Genomic DNA, 14,808 nt, shown 5'->3' on the forward strand with positions numbered 1-14,808 from the left:
TATCAGATACATTCTACAAAATTATAGGTTGTAGCTGATTGGTTGCCATAGTCATCTTCTCCTCTGGCCCACTTCTCCACTGCTTGATACAGCTCCCAGTTAGATCCTTAAGCGGGGCATAAAGAATACCAATGCCCTCATGGACAGCTAAAAGGTTGAGTCTCCCATATCCAGAATACGTGAGACCAGAAGTATTTTGGATATTATATTTTTCTGTATTTAGGAATATTCATATACAATAATGAGATATCTTGGGGATGGGACCAAAGACTAAATACAGAATGCACTTACTGTATATTTCATATACACCTAATACATATAACCTAAAGGTAATGTTTTACAATATTTTAATTGTTTGTGCCTGAAAAAAAATGTTGTACATCAAACTTTCAGAAAGCAAAGTTGTCACTATCTCCGTCACTCTCCTAAAATTCCAGAATATTGCGTATTTTGCAATTTTGGATATGGGAGACTCAACCTGTATATTGACCATGTTGCTCTTTAAATGCAGTGGTGACCAACACTTTTGGACAACCACCTACTGTATATTAGGCAGATTTTTTTTAGTATAAGTCAGCATGTAAATGAATTCAGTGCTATATTATTAATTCTAATTTAGCATAAACTTACCAGGTATTGTCTGGAAAAACCACCAATAATATTTATTTGGAATTTCAGACCTACAATGACAAATATGACATTTGTCATTACAAGTAAAAGCAATGTATTGTAGACTTATCCAATAAGAAGAAGAAAACAGACTTGTGACATGGTGATTAAACAAAAGATACAGGTGTCCTCTTACTAAAGTGTAGCTTTTATTCTCTATTTGCTACTCTCTTATGCAGGAGTACAGTAAGTTATTAAGCGTTCCATGATGAGCAGAAAACTTGTAGCATTATTTTTACACAGGACACATTACTAAGCTACTGTGTTGCAGGAGATAAGCAGCTGTAGTTAGAAAGTGATATTAAATGTAATTAATATATAAAATAAATATATAATATAAATAAAAACTGAGCTAATATGTGATTTAGGGCTATGGGTTGAATACGGATGGTGTAATGGTTATCATTAGTGACTCACAGCACTGAGGTCATGAGTTCAGTTCCCACTATGGACCTAACTGTATCGAGTTTGTACATTCTCCATGTGCTTGCAGAGCCAGCCCTAGGCATAAGCATTGAAGGCAAATGCCTGGGGAATCTGGAATGCCTATGGGTATCCCAAACATAGGGCCAGCCAGAGTCTTCTCTAAGCTTCTCTGTTCTCTCTGCTTGCGTTCCAGACTGCTTCTCGCCGACTCTTCCCTTGGCAGGGGGAAAGGTGCAGATACTGTTGGTGTCTGTGTCCTGACAGGAAGCACCTCCTCTCAGCCATCACTACAGCCCCACTGTGGCTTCAATGCTATAGCTGCCACCACTAGTCCTCAGCTCTGCAGCTGCCAGATGATCAGAAAGGGCTTATACTGCAGATGACCACACCACTGCAAGCTGGCAACTCAGAGGAGAGCACAGGTACCACAGACTGTCAACCACCACTGGGAGCACCCTTGTATACCCCTAGGGGACCCAGCATGAGGTACCCAGTCCTTCCGCACTGTGCGTGAGCAGTCCCTGCTCAGCTGTGCCTGTGGGGCAACTAGAATCTCCCACTCCCTGTCACTCAGTTAATATGCAGCCACATTGAGGCACTGCCACTTCTAACTCCTACTTTTCTCTAATAAACTTCACTATAAGCTGTATACAGTTACAGTACATAAACATTATATTTTTCTTTGTGTGTAAACTTGATAGCAAATAACACTTTCAACACATGAATTAATATTAAATAAATTCTTTAAACGCATTTATGAATTTCATATTTTATACAGATTTATTTCTTAAATAATGGCCCTTGACATGTATCATATTTTTAGAAAGGGCCAGACAAGTAAAATGGTTGTTTGAGAGCCGCTGCCCATGCTAGCTGCAGAATCTCCTCCTATGGGTCTTTCTAGACCCGGTAAGTCACACCACACATCACTGCCTGCAGCAGACTGCATTGCCTGCAGCCACCAAGTAAAGTCCAGTACACACAGCAAGGAGTCGGGAAAACTGCAGGGATGGACATCGCTGCCTATTGTACCTCTTTAGTGTCAGCTCAGCATGTACTATGTGTGATGGGTGAAGGGTGCTGACTGTGCTGTGAGGGGTGCTGTGCTGGCTGGGTGAGGGGTGGTGGGTGTTGCTGCTGTTATCTGTGCTGTGCCTAGATGAGGGGTGCTGCTGTTGTGATCTGTACTAATGGGTGAGGGTTGCTGTGCTGGGTTAGGGGAGCTGGATGAGGGTGCTATGCTGGTTGAGTTGTGATGGGTGCTGTGGAATGAGGGGAGTGGAGTGCTATGAGGGGTGAATGTGTCCTATAGAATGCTTTCTGTGGTGGGGGTATAAGGGTCTTTCCACTAAAACCTGTCCCTTTTTTCCAATGTGATATTTTTGGTGTCCACGTATAAACACTGAGCTTGGTGGTGGGATTATTTGCTAGGAGGCACCAGCCACTAAATTGGTTTAGGGCTGGCTCTGTATTCTCGCATGGGTCTTCTCCAGGTATTCTAGTTTCCTCTCACAATCCAAAAATATACTGGTAATTTCATTGTTTCAAAAATATTAACCCTAGTGTCTACATGTGTTTAGGGCAGACCAGATGATCCAAAGTGGTTTTTATCTTCCGTCAAATTCTATATTTTTATGATATAACAACTTTTGGGAGTTCTTTCTGGTCCCACATGATGCAATATGACTAAGAAACAATAATCTCAACTGGGGGCCAGTCAAATCCTCCAGAACCCCCTGGAGGGATATATCACACTGCCCTGGCCCCCTATGCGAGGTAATGAAGTATGGATAATTTATGAATAGAATTAAACTGCTCAAAAACTTAAAACAACATATGTGCTATTCAAGTTTTGGCATTTCTCTTAGCTCTATTGGAATACTGTATAGGTACTGCATTTTCCGACAGATAGTATGTACTGTATTGTTTGTTCATGGTGTATTTGTTTTAGTTTACTGACTATGTTAAAAGGTGCATTATAGGTTGGAATTGAATAAAATAGCTTACCCATCATTGAAGAAAACTTTAGGAAATATGCAGGATAAGGTACTAAGTGGAGTGATGGAAAACATATAAATGTTTACTGCATGACCCACACTGTGGAAAACTGCAAGACAAAGAAACATGAATAGTAATGATACCAACACTCTCTGATTTATATAGCATTGTCTAGATCACAGGTTCTCAAACTCGGTCCTCAGGACCCCACACGGTGCATGTTTTGCAGGTCTCCTCACAGAATCACAAGTGAAATAATTAGCTCCACCTGTGGACCTTTTAAAATGTGTCTGTGAGTAATTAATACACCTGTGCACTTGCTGGGTTACCTGCAAAACATGCACTGTGTGGGGTCCTGAGGACCGAGTTTGAGAACCCCTGGTCTAGATGGAAGAATATGTATGAGGTCTATTTACTAAACCTTGGAGAGAGATAAACTACCAACCAATCAGCTCCTGTCATTTTTCAAACACAGCCTGTAACATGGCAGTTGGGAGCTGATTGGCTAGCACTTTAGCTCTCTCTCCACTGTACCTCTCTCCAAGGCTAAGTGAATAGACCCCCTATGTCACAGTTTTGTGAACAGATCTCTTAGTGTAGATATGACAAAATCAGCCTAATGCCATAAAACAATAAAACATACAGTATACAATCTTACTTATTCAATTATAGAAACAGATCTCAAACATTGCAATACTAACCTGTTAATATAAGAGCAGATTTAGCAATAAGTCGATGAAATTCCACTGCGGCATCAAAAGGGATATATTGATTTAGAAAGGTCTCCCTCAGAAAAGTGATAAGATTGCGGCACATAGTGAGCAGGATGTATGAAAACATAAAAGAGATGCTTGCTGCTGTACCTCGGGATATAATGATAGCAGGCAGAGTTACTTCAGCAATGCCTATGTGCTGAGACTCAAAAGCATAATCTGTAAGCAAGTTGGAGAAGTTATATTTAGTCATAAAACACAATTATTTTAGAAAAATTTAAATTCAGCTATTTAAATTTGACATATTTGTTCATAAGAAAGACCACAGAACCTGATTCAGGTATGTATGCAACTGCATTTGCAGCTGTGAATTTGTGGGCGAAAATATGCTAACCAGTGGCGGCTCCGGAGGTGGGGCTGCAGTGCAGTCCAAAGATCAAATAGGGGAGACACACCAACTGTCAGTGAGTCAGTTTGGGAAGACAATAGGTGGCAGTTGACGTGACTCCCCTATCTGAACTTTGGGCTGCTCTGCAGCATCACCTCTGAAGTCACCACTGATGCTAATTCTGCAGCCTCTGAATTTATATTGAGATGCCCAAAGACACATCATTGGTCATAGATCAGATGATTACAGAACTGCTGAACAGACCTATAGTTGTGCAGCATGGCCGCAGGAAGTAAGATACCAGAGCCATTGCAGCTTGTGTATGGGATAGCAGCTGCAGCCTGAGACATGCCCCGACAACCATCATGACATGACTGCATTTATGCCGCCACTCCCCGTAACCACCCTAAACAGTCCCTGACTATTAATCTCTTTGCGAATAAATCCTCTCTGGCAGTGGTGAATTTCCCATTAGGCAAGTGAGGCACGTGCTTGTGTTGTCAGCCGAAAAAGTACCAATAACTGCAAAGTATTTCCACTGTACTGTACCATATGCCATCTTGAATGGAATGTAAATAGGTAGGACATGTACTCACTGCCCCTGTAAGCTGTCCCACTTAGTAAATATGTATAAAAACAAAAACCAATGTCATAGTTGCTTTGTTTATTATTCTATTAAGTTGCTTTTTTCTATTATTCTCTGAAATTGGTTATAAGCCCTAATTTACTGATAAACAATCAACAAAAATAATAAAATTAGGCAGGTGGGGGGCAGCCGTTACTGTTCCGCTTTGGGGTGCCCTCACAAAACCATCATGACACATGTGCCACCACTGATGCTGGGTACACATTGGTCGATATATCGTGGGTCTGTCGGTGGGTGTGTACCAGCAATATGTCTGTGAATGACGTTCACAGACATACCGCATCAGCCCTGCAGCAAAACAATGGGCGATATATCTGCAGATATATCGGCACATTATGATGCGTGTACTGGCAGTCAGCTATACTTGCTGCGGGGGCAAATGTCACAGCTGGCTGGGCAAATGCATCAACATATTGAGTGGCCAATGGGTACGCATGTACACTTACCTTGATCGGCTGCTCTGTTGGCGGGTCCACCGACATATGTGTCAGGTGTGTACCCAGCCTAAGTCGCATGCACAGACTGCTGATAATCTCTCAACTGTGGATTTATGTACACCTCTGAATCAGGTCCATAGTCACTTTAATGCAGTGCATGGATGGATATAGATATATATATAGTCGGTATAGTTTAATGATTAGTTTTATGGACTTAAGGGTATATTCAATTGAAGTCGAATTACGGCATGGATTCGTCAGTTTTTGGATTTGACACTATTCGACAGCCGAAACCCTCTACCCGGGACACTGAATTCGACATACTCAATTAAAAACGGATTCGACAGCCCTCTGTCGAAAAACGGACCAATCGTCGAATAGTGGGCGGCCTGGATTCGACTTCCCGCCATTTCGAAACATATATAGGATATAAAAAAAATAGGATATATATGTTGGTAAATGCAAGGCTTGTCCTAAAAAAAACGATTCCACAAGAGAGCTGACTGTAATGGCTGCTCGTCTCCCTGAAGTCTCAAAAACGGGAGTGAGGAGAGAGAAGTGGCTTTGGAGAAGTGTATCCTGGGTAACTGTGGAATCATGGGTACATTTCCCTCAGCCAAGTACAGGAAAAAAATATTCTTTTAAAAAATCGAATATATAATACTGTGGATCATAAATAGAAAAACCAAGTAGATAATCCCTTGAAATGTAATTAGATATGCTATTAGACATCAAAAAAGCACCAAAAAAAAAAGTATTTAAGATTTCTTATCAGCTCACGCCAGAAAAAGTAGGCGCAATGAAATTGACGAAATGACTGTCGAAAAGCACTGATGTCGAATCGACATTCTTCAGTTGAATATACTTTTGTCGAAATGCCGCATTTTTAACATTACAGACATGAAATTGTCGAATAGTAAAAAGTCGAAACTGAAACTACAGGTTTTTTGTCGATAAGTGCCGTATTGAATTGTCGAATCTGATTCGACATGGGTTTTTGGTCGAAAAAGCCCAGTTTTTCGACAATTTCAGAAATTCGACATCAATTGAATATACCCTTTAGTCTTAAATATATGTCCTACACCATACCTCCCAACTGTCCCGATTTTCGCGGGACAGTCCAGTTTTTTGGGGACTGTCCCGCTGTCCCACCCGTGGCCGCAGTGTCCCGCTGTGGGGGGGGGGGCAGTTGGGAGGCTCCTGCACTTGCTGCCCTGCTTAGCAGAGCAGCGGTGAATAGATGCTGTGCGCATGCGCACAGCGTCTATTCAGTGTAGTCAGAGGGAGAGGGGGCATGCCAGCGGCTCACAGAGCGCTGGGTATGCCCCCTCAGTGACGAAAACGGGGCGTGGCTCGTGATCGTGGGCCCTCCCGTTAAGCCACGCCCCTTTTCTTAGGCCACACCCTTTTTTCGGGGCCGCGCGTGTGTTCCTCTTTCAACAATAGAAAAGTTGGGAGGTATGCCTACACTATAAACTAGAGGATACTTCTTTTTATAGTTTTTCTGTTTAAGTTACTTATACAGGAAGGGAAGGTTTACATTATTGATCGGAAGCATGTACTTTGTAGTTTGTATCTCTTATAATAATACCATTCAAATTAACATGATGCTGGCAGATTAATTATGTCTCATGAGTCTCTCCCCACCCTCACTTCAGCCTGTCTGCTGTTCCCAGTAAGTCATCCACATGACAGACACACCCAGCTTACATCATAGAAAATTGGAATGCAACAACACACACAGGCTGGTGTTTTTTTTTTGTGCTCTTGCAAATTAATTGCTGCTCAGAAAATACAGATTAAAATATAAAATGTCAAGTACAGTCAGATGTGAGATATACATCACATTGTTAACACTGTGATTGATATTCCTTTTAAATCTTCTTCAACTAGTAAAAATATTTAATAGTTGTTACCTCATATATAGATTAGAGATGAGCGGGTTCGGTTTCTCTGAAACCGAACCCGCACGAACTTCATGTTTTTTTCACGGGTCCGAGCAGACTCGGATCCTCCCGCCTTGCTCGGTTAACCCGAGCGCGCCCGAACGTCATCATGACGCTGTCGGATTCTCGCGAGACTCGGATTCTATATAAGGAGCCGCGCGTCGCCGCCATTTTCACACGTGCATTGAGATTGATAGGGAGAGGACGTGGCTGGCGTCCTCTCCATTAGAAATTAGATTAGAAGAGAGAGAGAGATTGTGCAGAGTCAGACAGAGTTTACCACAGTGACCAGTGCAGTTGTTGTTAGTTAACTTTTATTTATTTTAATATAATATATCCGTTCTCTGCTATATCCGTTCTCTGCCTGAAAAAAAACGATACACAGCAGCAGCCAGTCACACAGTGTGACTCAGTCTGTGTGCACTCAGCTCAGCCCAGTGTGCTGCACATCAATGTATAAAAGGCAAAGCTTATAATAATTGTGGGGGAGACTGGGGAGCACTGCAGGTTGTTATAGCAGGAGCCCCCAGGAGTACATAATATTATATTAATTTAAAATTAAACAGTGCACACTTTTGCTGCAGGAGTGCCACTGCCAGTGTGACTAGTGGTGACCAGTGCCTGACCACCAGTATAGTAGTATATTGTTGTATGTATTGTATACTATCTCTTTATCAACCAGTCTATATTAGCAGCAGACACAGTACAGTGCGGTAGTTCACGGCTGTGGCTACCTCTGTGTCGGCAGTCGGAACTCGGCAGGCAGTCCGTCCATCCATAATTGTATTACAATATATACCACCTAACCGTGGTATTTTTTTTTCTTTCTTTATACCGTCGTCATAGTGTCATACTAGTTGTTACGAGTATACTACTATCTCTTTATCAACCAGTGTACAGTGCGGTAGTTCACGGCTGTGGCTACCTCTGTGTCGGCAGTCGGCAGGCAGTCCGTCCATCCATAATTGTATTATTATTATAATATATACCACCTAACCGTGGTTTTTTTTTCATTCTTTATACCGTCATAGTGTCATACTAGTTGTTACGAGTATACTACTATCTCTTTATCAACCAGTGTACAGTGCGGTAGTTCACGGCTGTGGCTACCTCTGTGTCGGCAGTCGGCAGGCAGTCCGTCCATCCATAATTGTATTATTATTAGAATATATACCACCTAACCGTGGTTTTTTTTTCATTCTTTATACCGTCGTCATAGTGTCATACTAGTTGTTACGAGTATACTACTATCTCTTTATCAACCAGTGTACAGTGCGGTAGTTCACGGCTGTGGCTACCTCTGTGTCGGCAGTCGGCAGGCAGTCCGTCCATCCATAATTGTATTATTATTATAATATATACCACCTAACCGTGGTTTTTTTTTCATTCTTTATACCGTCGTCATAGTGTCATACTAGTTGTTACGAGTATACTACTATCTCTTTATCAACCAGTGTACAGTGCGGTAGTTCACGGCTGTGGCTACCTCTGTGTCGGCAGTCGGCAGGCAGTCCGTCCATCCATAATTGTATTATTATTATAATATATACCACCTAACTGTGGTATTTTTTTTTCTTTCTTTATACCGTCGTCATAGTGTCATACTAGTTGTTACGAGTATACTACTATCTCTTTATCAACCAGTGTACAGTGCGGTAGTTCACGGCTGTGGCTACCTCTGTGTCGGCAGTCGGCAGGCAGTCCGTCCATCCATAATTGTATTATTATTATAATATATACCACCTAACCGTGGTTTTTTTTTCATTCTTTATACCGTCGTCATAGTGTCATACTAGTTGTTACGAGTATACTACTATCTCTTTATCAACCAGTGTACAGTGCGGTAGTTCACGGCTGTGGCTACCTCTGTGTCGGCAGTCGGCAGGCAGTCCGTCCATCCATAATTGTATTATTATTATAATATATACCACCTTACCGTGGTTTTTTTTTTCATTCTTTATACCGTCGTCATAGTGTCATACTAGTTGTTACGAGTATACTACTATCTCTTTATCAACCAGTGTACAGTGCGGTAGTTCACGGCTGTGGCTACCTCTGTGTCGGCAGTCGGCAGGCAGTCCGTCCATCCATAATTGTATTATTATTATAATATATACCACCTAACCGTGGTTTTTTTTTCATTCTTTATACCGTCGTCATAGTGTCATACTAGTTGTTACGAGTATACTACTATCTCTTTATCAACCAGTGTACAGTGCGGTAGTTCACGGCTGTGGCTACCTCTGTGTCGGCAGTCGGCAGGCAGTCCGTCCATCCATAATTGTATTATTATTATAATATATACCACCTAACCGTGGTTTTTTTATACCACCTAACCGTGGCAGTCCGTCCATAATTGTATACTAGTATCCAATCCATCCATCTCCATTGTTTACCTGAGGTGCCTTTTAGTTCTGCCTATAAAATATGGAGAACAAAAAAGTTGAGGTTCCAAAATTAGGGAAAGATCAAGATCCACTTCCACCTCGTGCTGAAGCTGCTGCCACTAGTCATGGCCGAGACGATGAAATGCCAGCAACGTCGTCTGCCAAGGCCGATGCCCAATGTCATAGTACAGAGCATGTCAAATCCAAAACACCAAATATCAGAAAAAAAGGACTCCAAAACCTAAAATAAAATTGTCGGAGGAGAAGCGTAAACTTGCCAATATGCCATTTACCACACGGAGTGGCAAGGAACGGCTGAGGCCCTGGCCTATGTTCATGGCTAGTGGTTCAGCTTCACATGAGGATGGAAGCACTCAGCCTCTCGCTAGAAAACTGAAAAGACTCAAGCTGGCAAAAGCACCGCAAAGAACTGTGCGTTCTTTGAAATCCCAAATCCACAAGGAGAGTCCAATTGTGTCGGTTGCGATGCCTGACCTTCCCAACACTGGACGTGAAGAGCATGCGCCTTCCACTATTTGCATGCCCCCTGCAAGTGCTGGAAGGAGCACCCGCAGTCCAGTTCCTGATAGTCAGATTGAAGATGTCAGTGTTGAAGTACACCAGGATGAGGAGGATATGGGTGTTGCTGGCGCTGGGGAGGAAATTGACCAGGAGGATTCTGATGGTGAGGTGGTTTGTTTAAGTCAGGCACCCGGGGAGACACCTGTTGTCCGTGGGAGGAATATGGCCGTTGACATGCCAGGTGAAAATACCAAAAAAATCAGCTCTTCGGTGTGGAGGTATTTCACCAGAAATGCGGACAACAGGTGTCAAGCCGTGTGTTCCCTTTGTCAAGCTGTAATAAGTAGGGGTAAGGACGTTAACCACCTCGGAACATCCTCCCTTATACGTCACCTGCAGCGCATTCATAATAAGTCAGTGACAAGTTCAAAAACTTTGGGTGACAGCGGAAGCAGTCCACTGACCAGTAAATCCCTTCCTCTTGTAACCAAGCTCACGCAAACCACCCCACCAACTCCCTCAGTGTCAATTTCCTCCTTCCCCAGGAATGCCAATAGTCCTGCAGGCCATGTCACTGGCAAGTCTGACGAGTCCTCTCCTGCCTGGGATTCCTCCGATGCATCCTTGCGTGTAACGCCTACTGCTGCTGGCGCTGCTGTTGTTGCCGCTGGGAGTCGATGGTCATCCCAGAGGGGAAGTCGTAAGCCCACTTGTACTACTTCCAGTAAGCAATTGACTGTTCAACAGTCCTTTGCGAGGAAGATGAAATATCACAGCAGTCATCCTACTGCAAAGCGGATAACTGAGTCCTTGACAACTATGTTGGTGTTAGACGTGCGTCCGGTATCCGCCGTTAGTTCACAGGGAACTAGACAATTTATTGAGGCAGTGTGCCCCCGTTACCAAATACCATCTAGGTTCCACTTCTCTAGGCAGGCGATACCGAGAATGTACACGGACGTCAGAAAAAGACTCACCAGTGTCCTAAAAAATGCAGTTGTACCCAATGTCCACTTAACCACGGACATGTGGACAAGTGGAGCAGGGCAGGGTCAGGACTATATGACTGTGACAGCCCACTGGGTAGATGTATGGACTCCCGCCGCAAGAACAGCAGCGGCGGCACCAGTAGCAGCATCTCGCAAACGCCAACTCTTTCCTAGGCAGGCTACGCTTTGTATCACCGCTTTCCAGAATACGCACACAGCTGAAAACCTCTTACGGCAACTGAGGAAGATCATCGCGGAATGGCTTACCCCAATTGGACTCTCCTGTGGATTTGTGGCATCGGACAACGCCAGCAATATTGTGTGTGCATTAAATATGGGCAAATTCCAGCACGTCCCATGTTTTGCACATACCTTGAATTTGGTGGTGCAGAATTTTTTAAAAAACGACAGGGGCGTGCAAGAGATGCTGTCGGTGGCCAGAAAAATTGCGGGACACTTTCGGCGTACAGGCACCACGTACAGAAGACTGGAGCACCACCAAAAACTACTGAACCTGCCCTGCCATCATCTGAAGCAAGAAGTGGTAACGAGGTGGAATTCAACCCTCTATATGCTTCAGAGGTTGGAGGAGCAGCAAAAGGCCATTCAAGCCTATACAATTGAGCACGATATAGGAGATGGAATGCACCTGTCTCAAGTGCAGTGGAGAATGATTTCAACGTTGTGCAAGGTTCTGATGCCCTTTGAACTTGCCACACGTGAAGTCAGTTCAGACACTGCCAGCCTGAGTCAGGTCATTCCCCTCATCAGGCTTTTGCAGAAGAAGCTGGAGGCATTGAAGAAGGAGCTAACACGGAGCGATTCCGCTAGGCATGTGGGACTTGTGGATGCAGCCCTTAATTCGCTTAACAAGGATTCACGGGTGGTCAATCTGTTGAAATCAGAGCACTACATTTTGGCCACCGTGCTCGATCCTAGATTTAAAGCCTACCTTGGATCTCTCTTTCCGGCAGACACAGGTCTGCTGGGGTTGAAAGACCTGCTGGTGACAAAATTGTCAAGTCAAGCGGAACGCGACCTGTCAACATCTCCTCCTTCACATTCTCCCGCAACTGGGGGTGCGAGGAAAAGGCTCAGAATTCCGAGCCCACCCGCTGGCGGTGATGCAGGGCAGTCTGGAGCGACTGCTGATGCTGACATCTGGTCCGGACTGAAGGACCTGACAACGATTACGGACATGTCGTCTACTGTCACTGCATATGATTCTCTCAACATTGATAGAATGGTGGAGGATTATATGAGTGACCGCATCCAAGTAGGCACGTCACACAGTCCGTACTTATACTGGCAGGAAAAAGAGGCAATTTGGAGGCCCTTGCACAAACTGGCTTTATTCTACCTAAGTTGCCCTCCCACAAGTGTGTACTCCGAAAGAGTGTTTAGTGCCGCCGCTCACCTTGTCAGCAATCGGCGTACGAGGTTACATCCAGAAAATGTGGAGAAGATGATGTTCATTAAAATGAATTATAATCAATTCCTCCGCGGAGACATTGACCAGCAGCAATTGCCTCCACAAAGTACACAGGGAGCTGAGATGGTGGATTCCAGTGGGGACGAATTGATAATCTGTGAGGAGGGGGATGTACACGGTGATATATCGGAGGGTGAAGATGAGGTGGACATCTTGCCTCTGTAGAGCCAGTTTGTGCAAGGAGAGATTAATTGCTTCTTTTTTGGGGGGGGTCCAAACCAACCCGTCATATCAGTCACAGTCGTGTGGCAGACCCTGTCACTGAAATGATGGGTTGGTTAAAGTGTGCATGTCCTGTTTTGTTTATACAACATAAGGGTGGGTGGGAGGGCCCAAGGATAATTCCATCTTGCACCTCTTTTTTCTTTTCTTTTTCTTTGCATCATGTGCTGATTGGGGAGGGTTTTTTGGAAGGGACATCCTGCGTGACACTGCAGTGTCACTCCTAGATGGGCCCGGTGTTTGTGTCGGCCACTAGGGTCGCTAATCTTACTCACACAGCTACCTCATTGCGCCTCTTTTTTTCTTTGCGTCATGTGCTGTTTGGGGAGGGTTTTTTGGAAGGGACATCCTGCGTGACACTGCAGTGCCACTCCTAGATGGGCCCGGTGTTTGTGTCGGCCACTAGGGTCGCTAATCTTACTCACACAGTCAGCTACCTCATTGCGCCTCTTTTTTTCTTTGCGTCATGTGCTGTTTGGGGAGGGTTTTTTGGAAGGGCCATCCTGCGTGACACTGCAGTGCCACTCCTAGATGGGCCCGGTGTTTGTGTCGGCCACTAGGGTCGCTAATCTTACTCACACAGCTACCTCATTGCGCCTCTTTTTTTCTTTGCGTCATGTGCTGTTTGGGGAGGGTTTTTTGGAAGGGACATCCTGCGTGACACTGCAGTGCCACTCCTAGATGGGACCGGTGTTTGTGTCGGCCACTAGGGTCGCTTATCTTTCTCACACAGCTACCTCATTGCGCCTCTTTTTTTCTTTGCGTCATGTGCTGTTTGGGGAGGGTTTTTTGGAAGGGACATCCTGCGTGACACTGCAGTGCCACTCCTAGATGGGCCCGGTGTTTGTGTCGGCCACTAGGGTCGCTTATCTTTCTCACACAGTCAGCTACCTCATTGCGCCTCTTTTTTTCTTTGCGTCATGTGCTGTTTGGGGAGGGTTTTTTGGAAGGGACATCCTGCGTGACACTGCAGTGCCACTCCTAGATGGGCCCGGTGTTTGTGTCGGCCACTAGGGTCGCTTATCTTTCTCACACAGTCAGCTACCTCATTGCGCCTCTTTTTTTCTTTGCGTCATGTGCTGTTTGGGGAGGGTTTTTTGGAAGGGACATCCTGCGTGACACTGCAGTGCCACTCCTAGATGGGCCCGGTGTTTGTGTCGGCCACTAGGGTCGCTTATCTTTCTCACACAGTCAGCTACCTCATTGCGCCTCTTTTTTTCTTTGCGTCATGTGCTGTTTGGGGAGGGTTTTTTGGAAGGGACATCCTGCGTGACACTGCAGTGCCACTCCTAGATGGGCCCGGTGTTTGTGTTGGCCACTAGGGTCGCTAATCTTACTCACACAGCTACCTCATTGCGCCTCTTTTTTTCTTTGCGTCATGTGCTGTTTGGGGAGGGTTTTTTGGAAGGGACATCCTGCGTGACACTGCAGTGCCACTCCTAGATGGGCCCGGTGTTTGTGTCGGCCACTAGGGTCGCTTATCTTACTCACACAGCGACCTCGGTGCAAATTTTAGGACTAAAAATAATATTGTGAGGTGTGATGTGTTCAGAATAGGCTGAAAATGAGTGTAAATTATGTTTTTTGAGGTTAATAATACTTTGGGATCAAAATTACCCCCAAATTCTATGATTTAAGCTGTTTTTTAGGGTTTTTTGAAAAAACCACCCGAATCCAAAACACACCCGAATCCGACAAAAAAAATTCGGTGAGGTTTTGCCAAAACGCGGTCGAACCCAAAACACGGCCGCGGAACCGAACCCAAAACCAAAACACAAAACCCGAAAAATTTCCGGCGCTCATCTCTAATATAGATAGGTTTACTATACCAGCCCTTTAAACCAGGATGCTCATGGATTACACAGGTTCTGTGGCTGATTTATACCAGGTGAAATGCAGACTTAAAGTCAGTCAGCCACAGAATCTGTGTAATTATTGCCCCGGTTTAAAGGGATAGTATGGTACGCCTATAG

At 44.4% G+C, this 14,808-nt stretch overlaps 1 protein-coding gene across 1 annotated transcript in view; it reads right to left on the minus strand.

Annotated features, from left to right (window-relative positions):
* LOC134934547 (dual oxidase 1-like) overlaps positions 1 to 14,808 on the minus strand; it is a 435,381-nt gene that overhangs the window by 84,197 nt on the left and 336,376 nt on the right. The window contains exons 24-26 of the mRNA XM_063929968.1: positions 3,795 to 4,025; positions 3,103 to 3,202; positions 631 to 680 (exon numbers count right to left, since the gene is read on the minus strand). Coding sequence (XP_063786038.1) covers positions 631 to 680; positions 3,103 to 3,202; positions 3,795 to 4,025 — 381 coding nt within the window. The remainder of the gene's footprint in view (positions 1 to 630; positions 681 to 3,102; positions 3,203 to 3,794; positions 4,026 to 14,808) is intronic.

Source organism: Pseudophryne corroboree, chromosome 6 (genome assembly GCF_028390025.1).
Source record: "Pseudophryne corroboree isolate aPseCor3 chromosome 6, aPseCor3.hap2, whole genome shotgun sequence".
Taxonomy (NCBI): Eukaryota; Metazoa; Chordata; class Amphibia; order Anura; family Myobatrachidae; genus Pseudophryne; species Pseudophryne corroboree.